This window comes from Polistes canadensis, unplaced genomic scaffold (genome assembly GCF_001313835.1).
Source record: "Polistes canadensis isolate GaletaPanama2010 unplaced genomic scaffold, ASM131383v1 scaffold_33, whole genome shotgun sequence".
Classification (NCBI taxonomy): domain Eukaryota; kingdom Metazoa; phylum Arthropoda; class Insecta; order Hymenoptera; family Vespidae; genus Polistes; species Polistes canadensis.
Genome location: NW_014569580.1, coordinates 486,535 through 513,666, shown reverse-complemented (window position 1 = coordinate 513,666; position 27,132 = coordinate 486,535). Strand labels below are relative to the sequence as shown.

Below are 27,132 nucleotides of genomic sequence, written 5' to 3'. Positions count from 1 at the left end.
TATATATAAAAATGAAATTTTCAAATATTGAAAAATCAAGATGAGAAAATTACCAGACGTGAAAGCTAAAAGAACTATGGCAAATATGACGATGAATTTAGCTACGTCATGGATCATCTTTCCAAGAGAGAGTTGAAGGGGACCAAGGTGATAATTCAACTGACAAAGGAACATCAATCGAAAGAAGGCCATGATCGTGGCCAGACAGTAAATACCTTCCCCGATCAATGTGGGATCATATTTGTGCCAATACTTTCTCTCTAAATCGCGTTGTCCGTTAATCCTGACATCTATAGCAGCGTCTATCCAACAGATAAACGTCAATACGAACAGGAAGATCATACATGTCTCGTACCTAAAAACCGAATGATTCATCTGTAACATTTATTGTTGAGCAATTGAATATAAAATACGATCGGAATGAATTACCAGTTCCATGGTGCCCTGAAGAACCTTCTTGGGCCATGCATTATGCAAAGCCGAATGATCGACCATAAATATGATATCACGTAAATGGCTAAGATTGGTTCGTATCCTTGGATGTTGAAAAATAAACATTCAAATTTGAAATAATAATAAAAACAACGTATCGTTTATTATTATCGTGATCATTTGTTAATAAATAAATAATTGATTGTTATTACCGGTATCGGGTGGTCCACGTAATTGCATATCCTTATCGGTATTGGATATGAGAAATACGATAATAAGAAAAATGAAATAACTAGCAACCGAATGAAGAAATTTATTAACCGGGCTTGACAAAAATTTCGCAATTTTTGTATTGGGTACGAGAAGAATGATCAAAGCGATCAACGGTAATAAAATTATTCTAAATAATACGGTCAAACATTGTATCCAAGTTTTTCTCATTCTCCATTCGTACCAATCGTCCACCCATTTGTTACCGATCATCTGTCAAATTTTAACAGGTATTAGTTTTTTTTAAACGTATCTGTTAGAAAAAGAAAAAAATAAATGAGAAACCTCTTGAACATTCGGATGAGCGACAAAAGTTTTTTGCTTGTAATCAAGGGCCAACAAAAGACGCGGATAGACGAATCTAGACGATCTAGAAAAACCTGCAGTCTTTTTCAAAACCGTTTCCACTTCATGAGCTTTTCTAGCACATCCGATCAGATCCTTAGCGAATTCTGATAATTCCTATTGGAATTGAACGAAATTAAAACATACAAATATTCGTAGTTATTCCTTGTTTTTTTTTTCTTCTTCTATTTGTTCAACTTAACTATACACTTATATACGTATATATATATATATATAATTCTAATTCGAACGGACTTGAAGAAACGGGAAGTTTGTATTATCGAAACGGGATTCGATTGACCTCGGATAGTTGGATGTACTCGTTATAGAACTCCCTGTCGTAGGATGCAGCCATTTTTAGTTCAATCGAAAGATTAAAAGACGCGAGAATTGGATCTTCCTCGGTCAAACAGATATAGGCCGGATTAGTTATTGCTCGGTAGAGAAACATACGTTTTCGATCCACCGTTAAACTGTCGTATAATTCACGTTCTCGTCTGTTAAAGACGCATCACCATTCGTAAAATATCTAACGTATAAAATGAAGTGGCTTCGTGGAGAAAATATAAGAGAGAGAGAAAGAGAAGGGGGAGATGTGATGATCGAATTAAATAGGAAGAAAAAGAATTTGCAAATAAATGAGAAAAATATTAAAGCAAACGGTACTTGCAAACGTTCAAACAATTGCAATTTGGCGGGTGTGGTCGTTGAATTTTGTGTAATCGTTGTTCTATCAGATATTGCATGAGCTCGTAATGGCCGTATTGTGCCGCTATAATTAATGGTGTTGCCTCGTCCGGGAAATCAGCGCTATGCGTTACACTCGCGTATTCCAATCCCGGGGATATCTCGTTTAATTTGTCCAAAATCATTCCGACTATCTTAATCTCGTTTTCTCTGATGGCATAGAGATGAGCGTCGCCTGGATCAATCTCAGGTTGGGAAAGTAGAAATTTCACCATAGGAGCGTTCTTTTCTTCAATGGCTATGTGTAAAGCGGTAATACCCTGGAAAATAAATTTAGATCTCGATGTTTGATCGCGCAATTTCGGTTAAAATTAGAAAAGAAAAAAAAAAGAAATGCAATAGTAGTCACGTAAGTGTCGAAACAAAATAAGAGATCATTTAGTTCGGTGCCTGTTAAGATGATTTATTAACAAGATACTTATCCCCCCTGTTAGTTATGATTTTCTTTCCTTATAATTTTCTCAAACACTTTTCCATCATATAATAATAATTTTCCATGTTTCTTTGGTAATACTTAGAAATAGATAAAAGTCTAACATAAAGGTGGTTTTCTTTCAATCATGGCAAGGGAAACCGACGTGGCCACCTACGTGGAATGCACCTACCTACCTACGTAGTATCAAAGAAGAACAAGAAGAAGAAAAAGAAAAAGAAAAAGAAGAAGAAATGGAAAGGATCCCGGTTGCGGGACGCGTGTAAACCATTTGTCGGATCCGATTCGGTTCAACAAAGGCGAGAAGGCACAAGCAGGCCGGCCGGCCTCTATTTCTCTTCGACACTGCGAGAAGAGATTCTCTTAAAAAAAGGAGACGACAGAGAAGGAAGAGACAGGACGAAGAAGTCGAGTGATGTTTTATGGACCACTTAAAGGAAAAAAACCACCGCTCGAAACGGGAACGATTTCTAACCAGAAGGAAAAGTCTTTTGGGGTTTACGGGTGAAAACATCAACCATCTAACGATAAATTCTATTTCTTTCTTTCTCTCTCTCTCTCTATCTATCTCTATCTCTCTATCTCTTTCTCTCTACTTTGTCTTAATATTTATATCCTACTACTATTTTATCCTAACGTGTGTGATTCCAATACGAAGCTAGATAACGTCGTGAATGTTAACTTATATGCGCGTTTTATATCTTTCAGGATATAATGGGTGTTAAATGGTCGATGATGAAAAGTTTGTGCACAAATTTTAGTATTTATGTGTTATACAAATAAAAGAAAAAAAAAGATGTTCCATTTGGTACGATCTATTTCTAATTAAAGTAAATCGAAAGAAGATGATTTAGGAAAAATATATATAAAGAGATTGAAATACTTTATATACTTATATAATTAATTGTTTATATAAATTATAATGCAATAGATAGGATTACGATAGAAATGATTTCATAATACAATGATAGAATGAAAATTTCATTTGTTTGTTTGCTGCTTGTAATATGTAAAAAAAAAAGAAAAAGGTTTTCTTAAGTAATATACAACACACACACAAACACGCGCGTGCGCGCACTTGTATATATAATAACCATCAAAAGTATACGGGACACGTTCGGTGTAACACAAATAGTCAAAAGGAATCCATAGAAAGGCGCCATTAAAAAGGGGAAACTAACACGTTCACACTTTATATATATTCGGTTTGTCCTATTTTAACGGCATACCACTAAGAAATTTTTCTTCGACTAATCGTAACTCTCAGTCAGTCAGATATATTACTTTTCGATGTCTCCACGTAAAGAAACGGACCAGCAGGGCTCCTCTAACTAGCTATGTTCTAGGTGACTAACTCTAGCTAACTGCTGTTGCTATTGGATGGATCCTATTGGATCCATTTTCACAGTGAGATCAACTTTCAAAGTGCCATTCTCTTTTATCTTCCTTTATTTTTCTTCTTCTTTTTCGGTACATCCCTTTCTTCTATTTACTTCTTTCCTTTTCTTTTCTTTTCTTTTCTTTTTTCGGTATTTTCACAACACTGTGCGTCCTTCTTTACCAATTCCGCCCATTTTTCCCTATTTTCCATAGAATAAGAATGGGGACAGCGATGATGTTCATCGAAGCCAACAACAACCATCTGCGGCGAGTTTACAGAGGCACCCAGTCATTTCCCGACAATGGGACTGATCCATTGTAAACTTCTATACCTCTCACAATATTCCTGTGATATCCTGCCTTTTTGACTTCGAACACCCTGGGGAACTCGTGTGTACAACATTCGACAATGCCATAGGAAGAGACCGCCTCCTAGTGATATACGTTCCTCTCATCCGCAAACGGTTTCCACCACCGTTCGTTCTACTAACCACTGTTTCCTTCCTTTTTTTTTCTTTTCTTTTCTTTCCTTTCCCCTTCCTTTTCTCATCTTTTACGTATCATCGTATCTATCTAAGTATTTATGTATGTATTTCTCTTTCTTTACTTTTAGTTTCTTTTTTTTTTCGGTACGATCATAACAGTTTTTTTCTAACAACCCATCGACGTGCCAGATGTGCCACTTGCCCTTTTTGTTTCTCCTTTATTTCTTTTTTTTATTCGCAGGGATCACCGATCAAATATTTACACGACTTTTATTAGTTCTCGTACGAGCGTATTATATGCTTATGATTAATCGTTAAAATATGTATTTATATAATATAATATATATATATGTATGTATATGTAGCAGACAGGAAAATATGTATTAAATAAGTTTGAATAAATTTTTCGTTAGGATCGAGATACGAGAGGTAATAAAATTTGGATTATTGACGCATAAACGTCGATCGTGTGAATTTTCTTGGCCAGTTTTTTCATGGTTTCTACCCATTGAGACTTGTAAAGTGGTCTAAGTCGTATACTTATCGTTTGGAGATAGGATATTCTTTCTTTTTTGGTTTTTATAACGCGTAATAAATACATTTCATTACCTTGATCATTTCTTTCACGTTATTTAGATAATATTATCATAATTATTTTCATTAATTTCTTCGACACCAGATTTTCTTTTCTCTTTTTCTATACTTATTTAAAATATTTGTTCACATAATAGCGTTGTAATATTATAAGATTTATTACACTCATTTAAATTAGAGTTTTGACGAAATTGAGATAACATTGTCATTTCTAGATAACGAAAAAAAGAAATTTTTATTATGATATGTAATAATTGCATTTCTTTTTTTATTTATTACTTCGTCTCAATACATATATGTAGATATATTATAATGTTACTCTGTGAAAGACCGAAATTGGATAAAGTCAAGATTCACTAGGTGAAATGCCAACACATATCAAATACCTCGATGAAAAACCGAATATATGAATTTATTCATATACATTAATAATTCAGATATATTCCAAGCAATCATATGATATATATATTGTATTCATACTTATTCTAGAGAGAGAGAGAGAGAGAGAGAGAATATTTTAATTAATATCATATTATAATTCAATCATAATACCAATTTCCATACGATCAAAAACGTCACGAATAATTAATCAAAAAAAAAAGAAAAGAAACGATTGATAAAATCGTTGATAAAATCAACCGTATATTATCTCATTATTTTTTAACGGATACGGATAGAAAAGATAAAAGTTACGCGCGCCCGGTATGGTTATTCCCTTTCTTTTCCCATCGTTCGAGGAAAAATTTTCCTCGAGAAAATGATGGGACAAATTTAATGGCTCGTCAGTGGATTGGCATAGGGCCCCTTGCTCCCTTCCACCCATCCCCCAATTCTAAAACGAGAGCGAACGTAAGATGAGGAAGAAGATGAAGAAAATGAAGCAGATGATGAAGAAGAGAAGAAGAAGAAGAAGAAAAAGAAAGAAAAAGTTCATAGTAGAGGAGAAGAAGGAGTAGGATAAGGTGGAGTAAGGAGGGAGGGTTGGAGGGGGGTGGGTATCGATTGATGGAATTTACAGTGGGGCGGGTCATTTGAATAATTTTTATCGGTCCCCTCGGTTGAAACCATTGTCTTGTAAAAGGACCGTCTGAAATATGGCCGAAGATATATACGGAGGCAGTCAGTATCTCTCTCTTTCTCTCTTATTCTCACACACATTGTTCACATCTTCCTATCTCTCTCCTTTTTTTTCTATATATATATGTAGATATATTTCTATCTCTTTCTTTTCAATAGAGTCAAATGGTACCGGTGGTATTTTGACCGAAACTCGAACGGGGCCGGTAGGCTTTTTGAAAACGTTGCGAACGGGATGAAAAAGAGAGAAAAAAAAAAGAGAGAGAGAGTTGGGTTTAGTGGTGGGGGAAAAGACATTCCACATGGGGTATATAAAGAGAGGGTGAAGATTTGAGATAACGAGTAGAGAGAGAGAAAGTCCACTGTGCTTTGCATTCTCGGTCTGTTTCATCGATTTCTCTTCGCAAAGAATAAGATAGAAATGAGATAGACGAAGACAAAGATGGAAAGTGAGAGTGAGAGAGAGAGAGAGAGAAAAGAGATCGTTCTCGTCTACGATAATTCGACGTGTCTCGTAGGGATCTCGCGTAAATCACTCATGGAAATGATCGAGGTAAAACTTTGGAGAAAGAGAAAAGGGTAAGAAAGAAAGAAAGAAAGAAAGAAAGAATGGAAAGGAAGGAAGGAAGAAGAAGGAAGGGGTTGTTACTCAAAGGGAAACCGATGTCTCTCGACCCTTCGACTGATATCTTGAAATGTTTTCTTTTTTTTGTTTTTTTTTTTTATTCTTCTCCTTTTATTCTCTCTCTCTCTCTCTCTTTTTCTTTTCGTTCTAGTGGCTACTACCTTGCTTTACTTGAAATGAGTTTGCCGACCAACGATGTTTCTAAAGATAAATGTAGATAAAAACTTTCTTGAAAGCTTTGAAAAAAATAAATAAAACAAAGAACATTATCTATCCAGGCTTAATATTATGTTTTTATCTATATTTAAAGAAAATAAAAGAGAAGGAAAATAGAAGAATAATATAAAGAGAAAGAGAGAGAGAGATAAAAGTTACTTGATAGTTGGTAACGTTAATTTTAAAATCCGGATGAACGTTCAGATAAAGCTCGACTTCAGCAACACTTCCGTTTGCTACCAATTCAAAAAAATCTTGTTCCGTTTCTTGAAGCTGGGGAAGGGTCACGTTACCTCGCTGTATTACAATAAATAAATTATTTCGATTATCTTTATTCAATCTTTTCTTTTTTAAATTTCTTTTCACAAAATTTCATTTCTCGATATTAACATTTTTTCAAGTATGATATTGATCGATATTTTCAATCAAACGCACAGATTTTAATATATTTGTTTTTTTCTTTTTTTAAATATTATTTATCAAAGAAAAAGGCAAAAAGGAAAATTTCTAAATAAAAATTTCTCCGCACGTTTATACGGAGTACTTCATTTTTCTTCCACGTTTTCTCACCCCTCTCGAATATTTTTATATTAATGAAACATTTCATATAGGTAAAGCGTTGATAATAAAAATGAAAGGAGAAAAGAAAAGTGTTAAAAAATGATGGAAAAATTGTTTCTCAGGTTGATATGAAATGTTGTTTCGTTGATGTTTAAAAGGTACGTGCCCTTACGTTACGCTTTTCATTTTCCGACAGTGGAAATATTATTAATACTTTCTGTATGTTTTATATCGCAGAGATTATAATTCAACGAAATTCTTTCAAAATGTCAAATTAAAAAAAATTGATCAGTATAATTAATTATATATATATGTATTTACCAATTGGTAATCTTGTTCCGTTCCAATTCGACGAGCATCCTCTTCGGCCATTTTTGTCGATTACCCCGTAAAACGATCCTAATTCAATTTGCACAAGAATCCGGAGAAATCTCTCTCTCTCTTTCTCGATAGAAAATTATTTTACTTTTTTAAGACTTAACGTAAATCTCTCTAAAAAAGATTACTTTGGTTAGAAAATAAAAGTAAATATTGAAGTTTGAAAGGATCGAGGGGATTTGATAATAAACTATTTTCGGATGGTTGGATTAATCGAATAAATAAATCAAACAAAATTGTGAAGTTTCTTTTGGCTGGGTGTAAATCAACTTATTATCGATTGCGTGTATTGTGTTATATATACATCGTTTATAATTTATCTCCCTTTAACTACTTACACAAATAATATTACTTAATATAATAATAATATTAATTGTAATAATAATAATAATAATAATAATAATAATAATACAATTGGAAAATATTTATTGGAAATAATATATAATAATAATATTAATAATAAAATTAATATATATATTTATATTTTTGTTTATTTAGATAATTTAAAAAAGGTTCATCGATATGTATATATAAATATATATATGTTACCGTTAAAGTGTATAATTCAGTTTATTCATAAAATATCAAGATAATACGTGAAATAAATAAGATGTTTTGAGAAGAAAGCATATAAAAGTAATATTATTATACACTTTAACTATAATTGTTTTATGATATAATTATGTAATAAATGAATTCATTAAAGTCGAGTAATTAAAGTATGTAATTGAAAAATTTGATGCATCTTTAAAGTTTGCTTTTATTTCTACAACAATGCTCATAGTTATTCGTTCTTATTCTTTTCCACCTATTTTGAAAACGAATGTTCTGTTCTATCGGATTTAATCTACGAATCAAAAACTTCAATTACTTACTTTAATTACTCGTCTCTCGTTAATTCTTATATTACGTAATTAAAGTATGTAATTCTGTGTTCTTTAATACTTTAACTAACAAGTATAGTTATTTTATGAATTAACAAGAGTTCCCGTTTTAACGGTAACACCATTAGGTGTGTGCTGATTAAATTCTGCGCCTTGATATTCAATTTATTACATCAAAATTGCTATTTTTTTCTTCTATTCTTTTTTTCTCGTCAAGAAATTCGAGTTACATTGAAAGAATGACCGAGGGTAGTTGATTGAAAAATAATGCTAAGACTGAACGTGAGAGAGATTTATACTTTATAAATAAATATTAAATTTATTCAAAAAGGCACCCCCCGGAATTAATAGCTACAACCCCTAATATATATATATATATATATATATGTATATAAAAATATAGACAGGCCGATATTGAAACTAGTAAACAAAAAAGAAAAAAAAAATAATAATAATAATTGTTTTACTTCGATCTTTTTCCAATCATTCATATGAATGGCGATCGATTACTATACAAGACGAAAAGAAAAAGTCCGATGACGGATCAATAACGCGTTCATGGGAAAAAATAAGAAAAGAAATGTTTATTTTAATAAAGCTTCCGCGTATTATTCGCGTTTCCGTTTTTAACGAAGCACCAGTGTAACAGAACGTGCATTACAACACCGTAATATGCGTTAGCACGTTTCCTTTCGTAAATACATACGCATGTACCTATTTCACGTACGTATGATGTGTATGTTGTATATGTACAACAATGTACTCGTTGTTCCAGAATTTTTTTTTCTATTTCTCCCACCAGATACCTTGCCTGATTTTTTTTCTTCTTCGTAATCACACATACACGTGGATAATAAGGTCATTGGGGGGGGAAACAAACGAATAAATTTCTCGAATGAAAAGAAATACAAATTCTTCTTAACGAAAATGAAGAAAAGAAATATAATAAAATACTCAATCTTCGTGATTAAACTTCATTCGTCATCATTATCAAGATCTTATATCTTCTTCTTCTTCTTTTTCTGTTTTACAAAATAGGTACACATTCGTACAAGTTATACAAATACATAGGATGCATTCGATCAATTAATTAAATCATTCATTCGCACTCATTATATATATATATATATATATACGCTCATGTGTATCTCACGCATACACATTTTTATATATTCGTATTTAAAGTAATAGCGCTACGTAACGATATTTATATTATATACTCGTATGATACATAACATATACCAAAACGTAAAATGTTAAATAAGATTTCGGTTGTTTTTTTTTTTTGTTATTTTTTTAAAAAAGTATCCTATCCTCTTCCACACATTCATTTCTAAAAAAGTCTTCATATTTCATAAGTCACTTTGTGAATCTAATACAAATGTTCACTGTGTTCAGTCACAATACTCACTGTCAGAGAAGACAAATGGTGTCTCATTGTAAAAAGAATAATAGTTATTTAAATCATTCACGAAATAATAACATACACGCACAAATAATAAAGGAAAATGTTAAAACGATAATCGAGAGAGAAGGCAACGTTAATAACACATTTTCCCCCTTTTTATCATCCACCATGTTGGCAATTTTTTTCCCCGTAACCCCATCCAGCAGTACCCCCACGATTTTAATTGTAAAGCATGTCACTGGGTAAAACAAGTGATGCAAAACTGTAAAGGAAGGAGGCGTACCAATGTACTCCTATATATTTTTCATTATCTTCCATAATAATACTCGTAGTCTGATTGTTAGTCCTTAGTTGTCTGATTTCTGTTTTAGTTTCTTTAATCGAATATGTTGTTGGCCTTTCAACGAAGAAAGATTCTAAACTTTTCCACATACGCAATGGAAAGAAAGAATAATGTGCCAATGTTTGACTGTCGATTACTGCATAACACGAAGCTATAACGTCGTCGACCAATAGCGTTCCTTCCGTCGTGAGTGGTGCAAAAACACCCATTTCAAGGACCAATTTAGTCTCGATCACACGATCCCAACGAATACGACGTTGATTACCACCCGATGACACTTTGTTGTTTAAAATATTTTCCATTAGTTCGATGTTATTATTATTATTATTATTATTATTAATAGTAGTAGTAATATCATCATCGTTCTTGTTATCGACGATTAAAATTTGATCACCGATTTTAACTCTGGCAGCAAATATCGTTGATCTGCCCTCGATCGGTACCAAATGGGCTGGGGTCAAGGTCAACACTCTTCCAGATTCCGTATAAAGTCTAACGAATTGTCGTTTTTCCTTCGGTGCTCTATCCAAAAAAGCTATAACCTCGCTGTAGATCAATTCACCCTTAGAATTCATAGCTGCCACTCGTTCGCCTAATTGGACCTCGTCCAACCTCTTCCTTAAACCGTCTTCAGTTCTGACGTAACTCTTGCCAGGGAAACAACCACCCGATTTGCCGGCCGATGAGGATTCTGTAATTAAAAAATTGGAAAAGAAAAAAAGTGAAACAAAAAAAAGTACAACAATTTTATTTATATCTAATACGAATTATATATCTAAATCGTTAAGAATTACGAATAAGATGAAATTTGTTTAAATTATTATTGATATGTTTTTAAATTGAAAATATTTTTGATCAAATAATAAATGTCAACATTTTGATCCCGAATATGAATACTATTATCAAGAAAACAATATAATAGAAACAAAATCTCGATGAATAATTCTCGAACGTTGATACATTTTTTCGCGGACTTTTGCCTCGATTAAACGCGATCTCGAAGCGGGGCTTTAAGTTTCTCTCTCTCTCTCTCTCTCTCTCTCTCTCTCTCTCTTTCTCTTTCTCTCCAGAGGATCGATTTTTCGAAAAAGTAATCGGATCCATCGCACACTCAGGAATACCGATCAGGAAGGTCGGTGACGCGGACGAGTATAACAAGCAACATCCGTAGACCGGTTGTTTCTACCGTGGGAAATCTTTCGTAATCTCCCCACTCCTACGTAACCGAAAATCGATATCTTTTCTAACGAATTCCGATCGTTCTCAATCGGATCTATAAAAAGAAGAAAAGGGAAGAAAAAAAAAAAAAAAAGAAAAAAAAAATTATGAAAGAATGGAAGATAAGGATTGTCGAAAATCCTTATGACGATGATGATGAAAATAATTTGAAATCAAGACCGAAAGAAAGAGAGATCCAAAATAAAGATTACCTTTGATTCTTTTTTTTTCTATCCTCGAACGGTGCTAATAAGGTAAATCGATATCGATCTCTTTAGTACCGATCGTCCTTCGATCATAACGAAAAGATACAAGAAAACAAAAAATAAGAAGAGGAACAGGAGGAGAAAGAGAGAGAGAGAGAGAGAGAGTCCAGACCAGAAAATATGTCACGCTTCGAACCAACCACCTTTCTTCATTTTTTCTTTTTTTTTTTCTTCTTTAATTTTCTCTCTCTTTCTCTTCCTTTCTGTCTGTCCGTCTGTCTGTCCGTCTGTCGTTCTGAAACGACCCTCGAGGCCGCGATCCATCGACTGGTATCGATTTCGCGCCTACTTTTACGCTCGATCTTTTAATTCGAATGGACAGCCAGCCATGGTACCCGATTTATCGGTATTTATTTCGTAATACGAAACTTTTACGTGTGACACGGAGGAGGACGTGAGCATTATCGGCTGAGGAAAAGAAGAAAGAAAGAGAATCGATGCGATGGTTTCAAATCTTTTAAAGGATGGATAATTTATTTAAAGATCCTTCTTCTTCTTCCATTCTTTTTGATCGGTCACAAAATGAAGGAAAGAAAAAACAACGTTAGATCGTCTATCACCGGAAAAGTACTACGAGAAAAATGTATTTCATTTGAATTATCGTAAGATAACGTGTAAGAAGATATTGTTAATCGTGAAGGATAAGAACTGTAAAAAAATGGGTATAGGATAAAAGTAGAATCCTTTGCCTCTAAGTTATGTTAGTTAGATTAAATTCTGCAATATCCCCGAGCAAGTCGATAAGACAGAAAATGTTTCTCAGTTTTAACGCGTAGCGGCGCTTCATGTATATATATTCGCGAATAATCTATAATATATATTTGAAAAAATTTATATATAAATATATCAAAAATATATACTAGCGATCAATTATATATATTACCGTCATAGCCGAAAATCCGCCATTGTTAGTAATTCTTCAACATTCTCATCAATGCAAAGAGCATTCCGATGAAGTCGGAAACAGAAGAATTCTTACAGTTTTTCCTAAATATTGAACATAATCCTTTAATATTCTATAGAATATGCAAAGATGCACAATTTACAGCATTGCATTCTCTGACATTTTTTGAAGTTTACATGCTAAATTTATAACTCGATATGGTATTCTACGCGTAGACAAAAGAATGTACTTTAATATAATATAAGTTTTATTAAAATCTATTTACTTTTAGTATAAAAAATATTTACCAAAACTTTTCCAAGAAATACTCTTTCAACTTTGTTTAAATAGTAATTTGATATTCTATAGGATATCAAAGTATTATGTTCGCTGCCTAGGAAAAACTCTCCAAAATGTCTTATTTCCGACTTCGTTTGAAGGCTCTTTGCATTGATGAGAATGCCGAGGAATTACTAGCAATGGCGGATTTCCGGCTATGACGGTAACATATATATATATATATCAAACAATTTTCGAAATGATTATTGTCTAAAAAAGTAGAAAACAAACTTTTACGAAGAAAATTTGAATTTGGATCGTTCCTTGTAAGAGAGTTTAATGCTTCGATTGTCTTTAGGGAAAAAAACAAAATGGCGCTCGAGAACCCGCGTAGCTTTATCATTGTATTGGTTTTTATGGGTTTGAAAAAAGTGTGTTTTATTAAGAAGTACTAACCAGACTTAACGGAACAGTGTATATGAGATCTGGATTCGTAATAAACCCAATCGAAACCAGCTTCGACTGCAAGTCTCGCCAACATTCCGTATTTTGATCGATCCCGATCACTCGTCGTCACGTCTACGGCTCGTCCTTCGTAATGGAGGGAATCGATTGCATGTTTTCCCTCCTCGTCCCAGCCCTCGGTAACTCTCAACTTAACTCCGGGCCACTGGTTCATTACCGAGATTGCTAAGGTGTTCAATTTCTCTTTACATCTCTGCAACATTGAAAATATTTCATATCAATATGGGAACAAGATTTACGTTCAAACTTTTCCTTTTTGTTTTTTTTTTTTGTTTAATTCACATAAAATATCTTACAAATAAATTGTTAATGTATTTTTTATTATATAATATATTTTTAAATGATATCTATATCGGTATAGTAAATAGATACGTTCGAAACCATAAAATTTGTTGAAAAGGTTTTAATTAATTTAATGTAATAGTAGTTTGTATTATTATAATAATAATATGCATTCGTCATCATAAGCGCATACATCCATAGATATAAATTTAAATATTGACAAAATATAAAAGGATAGACCATGAATATAATCGACAATTCTCAACTCTTTTAAATAGATCAGAAAGAAGTCTATTCTGTAAAATAAAAAACTTTTTCACGTTTTCTGTTATATTCATTGTATGCCAACCATTTCTATTTCTATTTCTTCGTTTATTCCGTTGTTGAGAAAAAAGTTCTACTTAACGCGATTTAATTTTTTTTTTTTGATATATCGTTGAAGCAATGCAAAAAGGGAAAAAGGTCACGGTTGGAGCCCGTGTTCAACGATTTCATGCGGATAGAGGATACGGGAAAAGGGAAAATCGTTCAACTTATGTCAGATCGAAATCAATGAAAAAAACGATACTACTACTACTACTAGGAAAGGAATAAATACGAAGAGGAAGAGGAAGAAGAAGAATAAGAATAAGAGACACCCCTGAGAGTCAAGAAGACACGGGAAAATGAATGCGTGTTTTGACTGGACAGAAGAAACAGAACGGGATCTTCTCAAAGGGACTTTAAGGACCTTCAAAGCTCCGTAGCGAATCAAGGGGCAAACAGGAGTATAAATACGGTCGTCGTGTCAAGGATTACTCGGTCATGCCATCATTCTTTTGCCTATGTAAGTTTTAAAGGAAATAAACTCGAAGAAAAATTCTCTCTTAACTTTTCTCTACCTGCTCCTTCTCCTACTTTCATCTCGAATATATTTCGGGAATAAAAGGTACTTCATAATATTTAATTTCCCTTTTCTTTTTTTTTCCTTTTTTTATCTCCATCTTGGAGGTATTATAAATCAATACGAAACGATTTGTCAAATAAATTGTTCTTTTTTATTTCGTAAATTCGATCATTTGTTGTATATACACAACTACTACCGAATTCACTCAACGAGAATAATGAAAACGCATGAAATAGGTAATAATAATAATAACAATAACAGAGAAAGATCGATAGCCTTTTTTCCCCCCTGAACTATTTACAAAAGAGTAAAAAAGAAAAATCATGGTTTCGGATGAATGAACTAGCTAATACGAGGAGTCTTGTTAAAACCTCAACAGATAAATGTACTCAAAAGGAAAACGAATACGTATATTTGAAGGTGTTAGAAAATATCCAACTACACGAAACTTTTCCATTGACTTCGTGTGTCAATGGAGACTGTGAAATATTTGAGAAAAAAGAAAAAAAAAACTAACGGGATACGATCTATCCCACCACTTTTGTCGCGTATAAACGTGAAACTTTTAAACGCGTTCTTTTCTAGTTCATTAAATATCCGAAAGAAAATATATATAACGAAACACCATCGTTCGGTAAATTTCATTCGTATTTTTCAGACCGAGTGGTTTCTTTCACGTTAAGCTTGATCGAAATTCATCCGACAGCCGATAGGCGTGCGATTTTTATGCACTAACACATACATAAATACCTCCTATATACATATATGTAGAAACGCATACGTAGGCATAGGTAAGAAGGGCTTTGCTTTGCTTGCTTCTTAACCAGACACCTTGGATTTTCACCGGGGAGGATTCGAAAGTGGAAAGGTTGCCGCGACCGGTCCCCCCTCTGGCCCCTCTCCCCCCTCTGTCCCATCCCCTTCCACAATTTTTTCTTCCTGGACTCACTCAATAGAAGCTAATTGCCAACGTGGAGCCGCAAATTCGTGGACATTGTCAACCCCATCTCGTTCGCGATATCGAACGGGTCTTTGGTATACATTGTATATACCAGTTTCTTCCTCCCTTCCTCCCTTCCACCCTTCCTCTTTTGCCCTTTTTCCTTCCTTCCTTCTTTCCTTCCTTATTTCTTTTCTTTTCTTTTCTTTTCTTTTCTTTCTTTCTTCCTTCATCTGATTTACTCCTTTCTCTTTTTACCATCACCCCTTTTCATTCGAACCCTTATTTTTAATTCTTCGTTGCGATTCAAATTCGGCAAAGGATTATAACAAATTCAATTTGAAATGTTTTTCTTTCGCGTATCGTTTGACTAGGTTAATCGTGTGCAATTGATCGATATTGTTTTAATTCTATAATACTTATTACATTTTGTTTGTTTTCTTTTGCCTTTTCTTTGATTTTTATTATTTGTTTTTTCCGTTTGGAAGATAACAGTGGAATATTTTGCGAGAATAGATTCCAAACGAGATTTATGAATAAAACGTTGTTTCGCGATTTAAAAATCGATTGTAAATTATTTTCATGTTTATTTTTATCTTCACGCGTGTTCGCGTATGATATAATTTTTTTATTGAAAAATAACGTAAAACAGTGTTCGTATGGGGTGGGGCGGGAAACCAATTTTTTAATTTTATGATAATAACAAAAAAATATAATATAAATATAATAATATAATGCGAGATATATTTTTTCTATATTAATTACAAATGTACAAACGTCAAATTTGTTGACTAACGACTAAAAGATTTCGAATTAGATGAGATAACACAACTGTGTAGTATTTTTAAAGATCTTATAGAAAATAACGTAAAAGAGTGAGCTCGTGCGAAATCAGTTAGTATAATATTTGACATACGGTGGGAACGTAATACGAATGGGGTGGGACGAAGGTGGAGAATGCGATAAGAGGGAAGAAAAGGAGGAGGAAGAAAGTCGAGGAATAAGAAGAAAAAAAAAAGAAGAAGAAGCAGAAGAAGAAAGAGAGAGAGAGAGAAAGTATAAAAGGGCCCGAAAGAGAACGCGGTATAAAGAGAGGAAAGAATGGTGAAGGGCCCAAGAGATATACCGGCTGTGGTGCACCATGGGGTGCCTTGTTCGCGCAGCGGGTTGCACTCTCGGCCCCTCCCAGACTTTACATCTATTTACAAACATTTTGGCGGAGTCGAGAGACATGGAGCCTTAAGAAAAAAAGAGAAAGAGAGAGAGAGAGAGAGAGAGAATGTCGGGACCTTATGAAAATCCATTCTCAGTGAAAAATGGCCTAGCCCGTAATCCATTAAAGAATGAGAAAAGGAAACGAGAGGATGCGGGGGTGGTGATATTAATAATAATAATAATAATAAGAATATATATAATAAAAGAATTAAGAAAAATGAAGTATACAAATAAGGTAAAATTTTAAGATAAATTTTGGTAGCAATTATCATATTAGTATAGCGATAATTATTATTAGAATTGTGATAATTATTAGTGGCAATTATCGCTAATTATAATATATAATTATTCTTACGTATCACTAATTAAATAAATTATATTTATAACAGTGGTCGTATAAAAAGAGAATCCAAAAAAAAATTATAATATTAAAGATCTAGTTTTTTCCCCATTTTTGTTCTGTTCGACTTTTCGTCTTTTGTCGAATGAAAAAAAAAGAAATAAAAAATAAAATGATATCGAAGAAACCGGGTGCCTTTGCTAGTGATCCCTTGGGGGGACCGAGGGGGACCCGGGGGGCTCGTTATCGTTTATAATGGTGCTACCAGGAGTGCTCGAGGCGTTTATGAAAGACGAAAAGAGGAAACCAGTTCCGGTGAGTGATGTACTCGTCGCGTATATGATGCCTTCTTCTCTTCCTTTACCTCCTCCTCCTCCTCCTCCTCATCCTCCTCCACCTCCTCCTCATCCACCACCTCTCAACCATCTTGTACATGCAACATACGTGTTATCTCCTCTCCATCGTACCTCGGCGCGATACCTCCTAATTACCGATCGTCTATCACTTACACCTCGTTTACATATCTTATCGCGCAAGGTAAACGGCTGTTAATTGTCGCGTCTTCTCGATTCACCTGCTCGATCAATGATCTCTCTCTCTTTCTCTTTATTTCTTTTTCTTTCTTTCTTACTTCTCGTCTTATTTTCTCACTCATTTTTTCTCTCTCATTCTCCGTTAGTTCAAATAGAAATCATCCTTCATACGTACCAATTAGTTATTTAAATATACAATAAGAAGTAAATTAATTTGTCCACTTTTTCCCATTTATTTCTCTTATATAAGTGTAATAATAATAATAGCGATAATATTGTGTTAATAATTGATTTGATTTTTTTGTTAGAAATAATGAGGAATATTATTAATATAAAAATATCGAGATTGGTAATGATATTATATTGGTTAAAGAAATATTGTTAATTATCCAATGATATATTTAATACATGAGTCCGTTTATTTTGAAAGTGTGTGTGGTCTAAATTTATTTGAATATTTTTCCTTTTTTTTTATTAATTATAATTGCTGAAAAAAATTTCACGAAAGAAGTAAAGAATGGACTTGGGTCGTTGTCAAATTAAACGGCTCATATATTGGGTTGATTGATAAATAGAAAAATAATGAGAGAAAAATATTGAGTAGTATAGTATTGTGAAGTATAATATTTGATTAGCCAATAAGTAATATAATCCAATGTTTAATTAAAATTATTGACAATACGTATAGAGTAGTATTTGATTTGCCAATAAGTAATATTGATATTTTTTAAAAATAGATATGACATCGAATTAAATTATATTAAATAGAATTATTACATAATATATATGTAGATATTGGATTGATCATTATTTATTGACTTATTGGATAATATTAAAATTGTTAATATTAAAAATATGTATAACAAATATACATTAGATTGATTTAATTTCTAGATAAAAAGAAAAGGAACAATATTGTAAAATAATTTAAATGAGCCCCTACATAACTTATAAGTATATACTAATATTATAGTATTATTTTAATCACTCTTCCTCTCTCTCTCTCCCTCTCTTCAATATATTCGAATAGGAATATAAATTTATTGAAATCTCTTTAAAAGCAGACACGAACAAAGGAGGAGAGAAGAGATCTCTCGCACGAGATGAAAAGTTAAATACGTTGGGGCAGGGTTAAAAGGTCAAGATGAGTAAAACGAGAGGAGAAAAGAAAGAAAAATTAAGAAGATGAAGAAGATGAAGAAGAAGAAGAAGACTAAGAAGGAAGATAGAAGTACAGAGAATAAGATGAGCCACCTTCTAGAAACCCAAAGAAGGGGGTTGGGTCCTGATGTGAAGGAAGATGGTGAAACAGGACTGGGCTCCATCTCAGCATCCGAAGATGGAGCCCCGCCCCCGCCGGTTTCTTCTCAAGTCCACCTCCTCCTCCTCCTCCACCTCCTCCTTCTTCTTCTTCATCTTCTCCTACCTTGGTCAGTTTTACCTTCGCTGCCAGGCGGCTCTCCTCCTCCTCCCCCTACCCCCTTTCCCCAACCTTTTATTTCATTCTTCTTGTTTCAACGCTCCTTTTTTATCTTTCTCTCTTTTTCTTTTTTTTCTTTTTCTTTTTTTCTGTTCCCCCCCCCCCCATTCTACTTTTCTTTCCATCCTCCTCCTTTCCCACTTCTTCTCTTTCTCACGTAAACCACCATTCGGGAATTGAAAAAGTACAAGCTTCTTTTCTATATCTGTCCTATCTATCTATTTATCTATCTATGCTGATCTCGATATTCCCCCCCTTTTATCCTGACCCCATTCAACGTGTGCTCCGAAATAAATCGTTTTGACGTCAGCTGATCTATCTTTTGTGGAAGCCATCACTTCCGGCTAATCGAGAAATTATTATCTCAACACCTATTAGAATCGATATTATAAAAACTATATTAAATTCTTTAATTAATAACTATAAGTAATTAATCAATGATTCGATACTTTTATCGTTAATTTGAATCATATTTAAATCGTAAAGAAAAATTATTCTTGACGTTGTAACGAAACACACAAAAAAATAGTTGAAGAAATTCAAGTTAAAAAAATATTTGTTTGATCTAATATAACAATAAATAAAATAATATAATTACAGTTATATTAATGATATCAATTTTATAATAAGAATATTAATAAAATATGAACGATATAATTTTGTGATATGATCGTTTAAATAAATGAACAATTCTAAAACACTTTTTCGTTACAGATTAGAAATGATTGTAACGTCAGTTGATAAGGATATAATGCTAAAGAACTTTGATGTTTCTGATAAAAAGAATGACATCGGTGTGGCACCAATACACGTATACATTCAAGGACAATGGCCGGACTAAAGGGAGAGATGACACGACAACAATGAGGCCCGTGTTTTGAGAAAGATTCGTGTACGAGGAGATGCATCGAGTGTTTGTCGAGCTCTCTAGAAGGTCCCGGACCATAACTGAAGAGCGAGCCCCGGTCCACCATAGGATGAGTCCACCAGAGGATGACCTATCTCACGGTTCTTCTCTCATCTTCATTTCCATATATTTTTTTCCTCATACTTTTAACATATACATACATTAAACGAGACGTCGTCTACTGAAATTACTTTTTCTCAACAATTTTTCAAATATTCTTCGCAAATTTTCATCCCCACCACTACCAACAACACCACCACCATCATCATCATCAGCACTCCTGTCGCAGAATGCATCAAATTGTCGTAATTTAATATATATATATATACAAAAAAGAAAAAATGATTATATTCGATGATGACTACTACGTGACGATGAAGGGACCAATACGAAAGAAATGAAAAAAAAACCTTTCTCGAAGAATCTACAGTTGCGATGGTTGGCGTGTATCTTCGAGAAGCTCAAGTTACATCCTTATTACGAAGTATCTACCCCTCCCTTATATACCTGGCTAGACTTAGAAAAAGAAATGAAATAAAGTGTTATAGTGATGGTGGAAAACGATGAGAATAAAATCGAAATTTAGTGTAACCGAGAAGTGGTACCTCTCCTCACCCCTTTGTCTATGGGAACGGATTAACAACAACCCGCGCGAAAATAACCCAACCGAGGATATTTATTTAACGAGATGAGCAAAATGATCGGACACGTAAAATAAGAAAGATAAATATATATAGATAGATAGATAGATAGATAAGATACCAAGGGAACGTGTTGTTTTGAATAGATGGCACGTCACTGACAGGATTCATTCGTTGGTATTGATCTCAAATATATCTGATAATCATCATCATCATTATCATAATAATCATCATCATCATCATAATCATAATCATCTTTGTCTCTGTCTTTTAGTTTTTCTTTTGATTCTATCTTATTCTATCTTTTTTTTTTTTAGCCTCTTGAAAGTGATGAAGGCGATCATCAGCACACGCCTCGTCGGTTCCTCTTCTTCTTACTTATTATCATTCTTTCTCATTCTTTCACATTGTTATTTTCTCTTTCTCTCTTACCTTCTTCTTCTTCTTCTTCTTATTATCTCGTTTCTCTTCAAGTTCATTTTATCGAAACGCCGAGTCCGATATCGTTACGGTACATTACACTGACACTTTCAGTCAGAGTTAGGAAGCGTGCCGACTTCTTCTCTTCAAAGGAAGGAAGGAAGGAAGAAAAGAAAGAAAGGAGAAAGATTATGTAAAACGAAAATAAGATTGTTCTACTGTCCTTGCTGTTGTTCTCATCATTGCTAATTTTCTTTAATATCATACACCATCCTTTCTTTCTTTATTCTACTTACGACAGACAGACAGACAGACGTGTTTTCTCATCTTCTTTATTATTTTTATACACGTTTCTACCTATTCATTCATCATTTCTTTTCTCTCTCTCTCTCTCTCTCTTTATTTTCTACTATTTTTTTTTAAAAAAGATTTCTTTGGAAACTTGGACCGAAACACGACGATTACTCGCATCGGGGAGCTAGCCATGAATGATTCAAAGTCGAGTGTCTTTTAGAAGAAGAAGACGATCAACACTTAAGAGAATCCTTCTCGAAGTTGAATACGTAAATTAATTATAAGCGAAAGAGATTTCCAGTAAGTACAATGCCAAAGAAGATAGTCACAGTCTCTGGCTGACTGTAGTAACGCTCCTTATGAGTTTCTCTAACAACGGTCCGTTAACTCTTCCAGGTTATGTCTTATATATTCTTTGAAAAAAAAAAAACAAACAAAAAAAGCAAGGAACGATAGAAAGAGAAAAGATAAAAATAAAAATAAAGAGAAAGAGAAAGTAAGAGAAAAGAATTCTTTCGGATGCGCTGGGTGTTTGTTATTTTTCAGAAGAGGTAGGGTAGTAGTAGTCAAGTTCCTTCTTCTCGACAAGAAAGAAAAGAAAAGAAAAGAAAGGAAGAGAAAGAGAGAGAGAGAGAGTGAAAGAGAAAAAAAAGAGGAAAGTCACGTGTATAAAGCGGGAGGGCGGATATCGTGTTCCAAATCAGGATCCGAGGGATCGGGTTATTAGGATCGAAATGAATGTAAATCCCCTTAACACGATCCCCGGCCAAAACACGGCTACCCGCGGCTCCGAAAGTGCCCAGATTAGATACCGCGTGTCTCTTTCTCTGTCTTTCTCTTATTTCCTTTTCCTTTCCTTTCTTTCTCTTTTAGTTCAACGAGAAGGCACGAACCACCATCCCCGTAGGATGTAGCAGCCTGATCCTATCTCTTCCGAGGGTATCCAAGAGAAGTAGAGAAGTCTCCCTCTTTAAAAAAAACCCTTCGAAAAGAGCTCTCTTCTACATCTCGTAGAAAAGGGCGAAGCTCTCTCTCTCTTTCTTTCTTTCTTTCTTGTTCCGTGAGGAAGGCCCTTAAATCTTAAGATGGGCTGCAGGAATGCCCGGTGCGCGTCCGACCTAACGAGCTTTTAATCGTCCCTTCGACGTCGTCCACCGACACGTGACACCGACGACGTACCTTGTCACGTGCCCTTCGAAATTAGAAAATTATAGGATCCGTTTCGGTATATTTAGGGGTAGGTATGTATCATATGTATTGTATTCTACATATATATATATATATATACGTATGTTGAATTTGGTTTATTGATTGACCACGATAACGCGATTATTCTTAAAGTAAATCATTATTTATATATCTATGATAGTTTCTTTTTTTGTAAACATCGGAACACATAATATTGCAATTGGTTATATTTCGTTGGTAATTTTGTTCTTTAAAATCGATTAAAAACAATTGCTTTTTCTGTTTTTTTTTTTTTTTTAGTATTTTTAAAAGAATTTCTTTTTCAGTATACTCTTTTTTTATCCTAATTAATCTAACTATCCTGTTAGAAAGTTTTACATAATTTTGTTTGTTTGTCTGAACGACAAAACGCACTTTGGTAGAATTATTTTCTAATCGAGAATGAAACTTTAACCGAATGTTTTTTATCGGCGAACGATAAAAAGCCGTCAAAAGCTATTTTCGATTCTCACGTATAACGTATTATTATTTTCTTCTTCTTCTTCATCTTCTTCTTCATCTTCTTCTTCTTTATCTTTTTCATTCGAGCGAAAATTTATATTCACCGCGTAGCGACAATAAATAAATGTTGGCATAAAGCAAACTGCGAAACTCGTCGTAGTCGTCGTCGTTGTCATCGTCATTGTCGTTGTCCATAGTAGTAGTAGTAGTAGTAATTGTAAGCGTGTCCTGTCGGTATTGCATTATTTCTCTCCTCTTGTATAATCGTCTTGTTTTATTGGCCGTTAACCATGACTGGAAGTGAATGAAAATAGAAGTTACGAGGAACGTCGCGGCTCGTAAATGGATTAATCGTTTCCCCTTTAAACTTTAATAGACGTTAAGAAACTAAGAGACTCACAAAAGTTACATTATATAATTCGAACTGTCGAGGGAAAACTTCCTTTTTTATTTTTTCTCTTTTTTTTTTTCTTTTTACTGCTAATTTAACGTCACACTTTGTTCATTTGAGTTGAGTATGTCAAGAAGAAGAAGAAGAAGAAGAACGGTTCAATACTTTTGTAACCCTTAACAACCTATAAACATAATTCTTACTTATCTAACGTAAAAATTGAAGAGAGTAAAAAAGAAAATGATCACAAAAATTATCTATGCGGTTATTTCTTGACAGATTAATAATATATATTATATCGTTAATGACAAATGACGATGATGTAAATCTTCGTTTAATTCATTTGAACTCGCGAATGAATATTTTCCATTAGAGAAAGGTGCAAAACGAAATATTAACAGTTATATAATAATAATAATCTTAATAGACAAGAGTTATTTAATATTACACGAAATATAGATAGGGGGTTGCGTATATTAAACAATTAAATATCGATCAAACTTAATCCGATTATTTCATAAAGAAAATTAATAATATCTTTCCGTTACCTATGTGTTATTATATTTATTGTATAAATTATTATTAATAATACTCTCCCCTCATATTTGATAATTGTACAGCATGATTGAAGGAAATATAAATCATTCGAAAAAGGGGGATGAGATTTAAATAAATAAATTAATTAATTAATTAATAGTAATAATAATTAGAAGTTTAAATTGGTTCTATGTTTTGAAATATTTTATCAGCGGAAACAGATGTTTCTCTATCGAATAGTGTTAACGGATTTGTTATTGCTGGCACTTGGAAAATAAGAGGGGCATGGTAGTCTGAATTAGATCTTTTCAACTCTCGTAAAAGCAAACTATCGCGGGATATTCGAAGTAGTTTGGATTAAAACAGAAGAGAAGATAGAATACTTTTGGTAGACCTTGATTCGTGTCGATTTTCGGTTCGATGAACTTATCTTATAATACAAATAATACTTGCTAACCTTTCGAAAATGTTTCTCTGTTTAATTTCGATTCGATTCAATCTTGTTAACCTTCTATCATTTTATTTTCTATCTTTAAAAGAATATCAAGTAATCAAATATTTATAATATAATCATGTATACAAAATTATATATTCTATATACTTGTAAGTACAAATTCAATTCAATCATATTTAATATAATTAATTAATATATAAGAATGTGCAAGAGAAAATTTGATTTGACATATAAAAATAATATAAGTGTTTAAACGTGCGATCTAATTATTTAAAATAAATATTCAAATCTTTGAAAACATATTAATCATATTTCTAATAACACACAAATACACGCACATAATTATATACTAAACAATAATGTACAGGTAACAATCGTATCTATATATTAATATAATATCGTAATTAAAAGTATTAATAGCGCAACAAAATAAGGTACTTATCGAAGGATGCAAATATTCGAAATATTTACTCGGACATTATTAAAATCGACAAATATTAAACGGTCATAATTATCGAAGTTAAAAATCACGAGTATATATCCTTATTAATATGAAATTTTATTCGGTCGTATATAATTTTTCTTCTTCTGCTTGTGTGTTGCATTCCTATATAGTTTCGAGGATTTATCGACACTTTCCTTTTTTTAATGATTCAAAACAGTTTAATAAATTAACAAGCCAGTATTCTCACTGACGACGACAACTTGTTCCCCCTTCTTTTCCCCCTTCCTAATAGATTTCCTTCATTTCTCCCCCATTAACGATGAGCGTACGCACAAACACGTCTACGAGCAATTAAGATGTCAGCTGTCAGGTAGTAACAGTTACTGTCAGGCGTTATAGTGTTCGAGCATGAACAAACCGTGCTACGATTACGCGTTCGATAATTCGCGTCGAGTTCGATTAATCGCTTCGATGGCGAGTAGAGAACATTCATCGATAAGCGGTACGATATATCGAGATTGTAAATGCAACACTGTTTGTTTTTGTTTTTGTTTTTGTTTGTTTGCTTGCTTGCAGTAGGGATTACGTATATCGTTTCGCTTACGAGATAATAAATAAACTCGACGACGAGAGTGTTCGTCGTGTGCCGATCAATTTGTTTATTGAACTAACGATGATTGTTGTTGTTTCATTTAAACAGAAAAAAAAAAGATAATAGCAGATAGATACAAAAATAATTTGAATATATTATATTATATTTGATAGACTTGTGTTATCTCTTGATACGTTTAAAAAGTATTTGAAAAAATTTACGCATACGTCAATATTATGTCAATCAACTTTTTTAAAGAATTTTAAATGAAAAATAAATTGTATTTCAACTTTTAAATCTCTTTACTGAATATATTATTTCAACACAAATTTTTAATATAAACGAAGAAAGGTTATTTTTATTCTCATCGATATTCCTTATTGGTTTATGGTTAAAGAATAAAGAATTTTTTGTTTGTTTTGTTTAAGTCATAAAAGCTGTTCACCGAGAATATATACATTTTTATATTTCAGATATTTATAATAATTTCCCACGTATATATACGCATTCTCAGATATTTAAAAAATAATTTCAAAATTATACCTTTATATTATACCTATATACATATACATATATATATAAGTGTGTAATTAAATTTGACAATAAAAATGACGAACAACGTACTGGCAATTTATTTTCTAAGGTGACAGTAGCAAGAACTAGACACTCATTTCTAATTGGTATTTAATCGCGAGACCAAGTACTCTCTCTCTCTTTCTCTCCCTCTCTCTTAAAATTTATCGAGAACGTAGTAACTGTGTACAAGCATATTTATGGGAGTAGCGTAGAGAGCCAAGGATAATTATGGTTTCGAGAATCGTCTATGACCATATAATATGTCGTAACGTATCTCCTCGTGGTCAGAAAAGAGAAAGGAAAATATAAATAGAGAGAGAGAGAGAGAGAATGAAAACCATAAGGTACAAGAAAGAAAGAAAAAATCTTAACGTACCAAAGAGAGAGAGAGAGAGAGAGAGAGAGAGAAAATGTATGTATGTATATGCATGATGTGGTTTCAAATCAAAATAGGATATACGTTCAAGAGTAGAAAATATCTCACAGTGGTATTGTGCGTAGGTGGAGACGATTATTTATCTTGTCGTGTGTGTAATTACTCCCGTGGCAACGATTGCGAGGGTGGAACTCGAAAGTTAGCATGCTTATGAATCATCATCGTACTGTAAGTAGATTCAAGCTTGGGAAGGTGGGGTACCTTATTTCCTTAAAGACTTTTTCGGAAAAATCACGCTGAAAGATGGAAAAATATTTTATGGAGAGAGAGAGAGAGAGAGAGAGAGAGTTTAGGAGGTTGGGGGGAGGGGGGTATGGGGGAAAGAGAAGGTTAGTTTTACAGGACGAACAACGTGTCCACTAAATCAATCAACGACGACGTACTCGGTAGACACGCTAATTAGCACTAATTGAACGCTAGTCGCAACTAGCCGTACCTAACGTTTACGATTCCTAGTATATATATGTATATACGTATGTATATGTGGATGTGTGTATAAATTTTGTATCTCCCTCGTGCATTTCCGTGAATTATTTCCAAATGAAATTTGAGAGAAAGTTGTTATTATTTATACAAAATTGATACGATAATTATTATATCGAATATTAATCGAAATTTTCTTCAATATCGATTTAATGCATTAACTCATTCAATAATTTATCCTTTTTATTTATTTGACAAGCGAATGAAAACATTTTCTCGTATATTTCGTTTTTTACACACAC

General features: G+C 33.1%; 2 protein-coding genes across 2 annotated transcripts in view; both read right to left on the bottom strand.

Moving 5' to 3' along the window:
* The window catches only part of LOC106784257 (short transient receptor potential channel 5-like), a 9,413-nt gene extending 1,876 nt beyond the window's left edge, over window positions 1-7,537 (bottom strand). Inside the window, exons 1-8 of the mRNA XM_014743594.1 lie at window positions 7,487-7,537; window positions 6,764-6,901; window positions 1,714-2,054; window positions 1,349-1,544; window positions 988-1,164; window positions 645-915; window positions 430-535; window positions 54-355 (exon numbers count right to left, since the gene is read on the bottom strand). Of these exons, the coding sequence (XP_014599080.1) occupies window positions 54-355; window positions 430-535; window positions 645-915; window positions 988-1,164; window positions 1,349-1,544; window positions 1,714-2,054; window positions 6,764-6,901; window positions 7,487-7,537 (1,582 nt within the window). The remainder of the gene's footprint in view (window positions 1-53; window positions 356-429; window positions 536-644; window positions 916-987; window positions 1,165-1,348; window positions 1,545-1,713; window positions 2,055-6,763; window positions 6,902-7,486) is intronic.
* Window positions 7,538-10,054: 2,517 nt separating this feature from the next.
* The window catches only part of LOC106784256 (sonic hedgehog protein A), a 48,551-nt gene continuing 31,473 nt past the window's right edge, over window positions 10,055-27,132 (bottom strand). The window contains exons 2-4 of the mRNA XM_014743593.1: window positions 13,281-13,542; window positions 10,532-10,869; window positions 10,055-10,459 (exon numbers count right to left, since the gene is read on the bottom strand). Of these exons, the coding sequence (XP_014599079.1) occupies window positions 10,055-10,459; window positions 10,532-10,869; window positions 13,281-13,542 (1,005 nt within the window). The remainder of the gene's footprint in view (window positions 10,460-10,531; window positions 10,870-13,280; window positions 13,543-27,132) is intronic.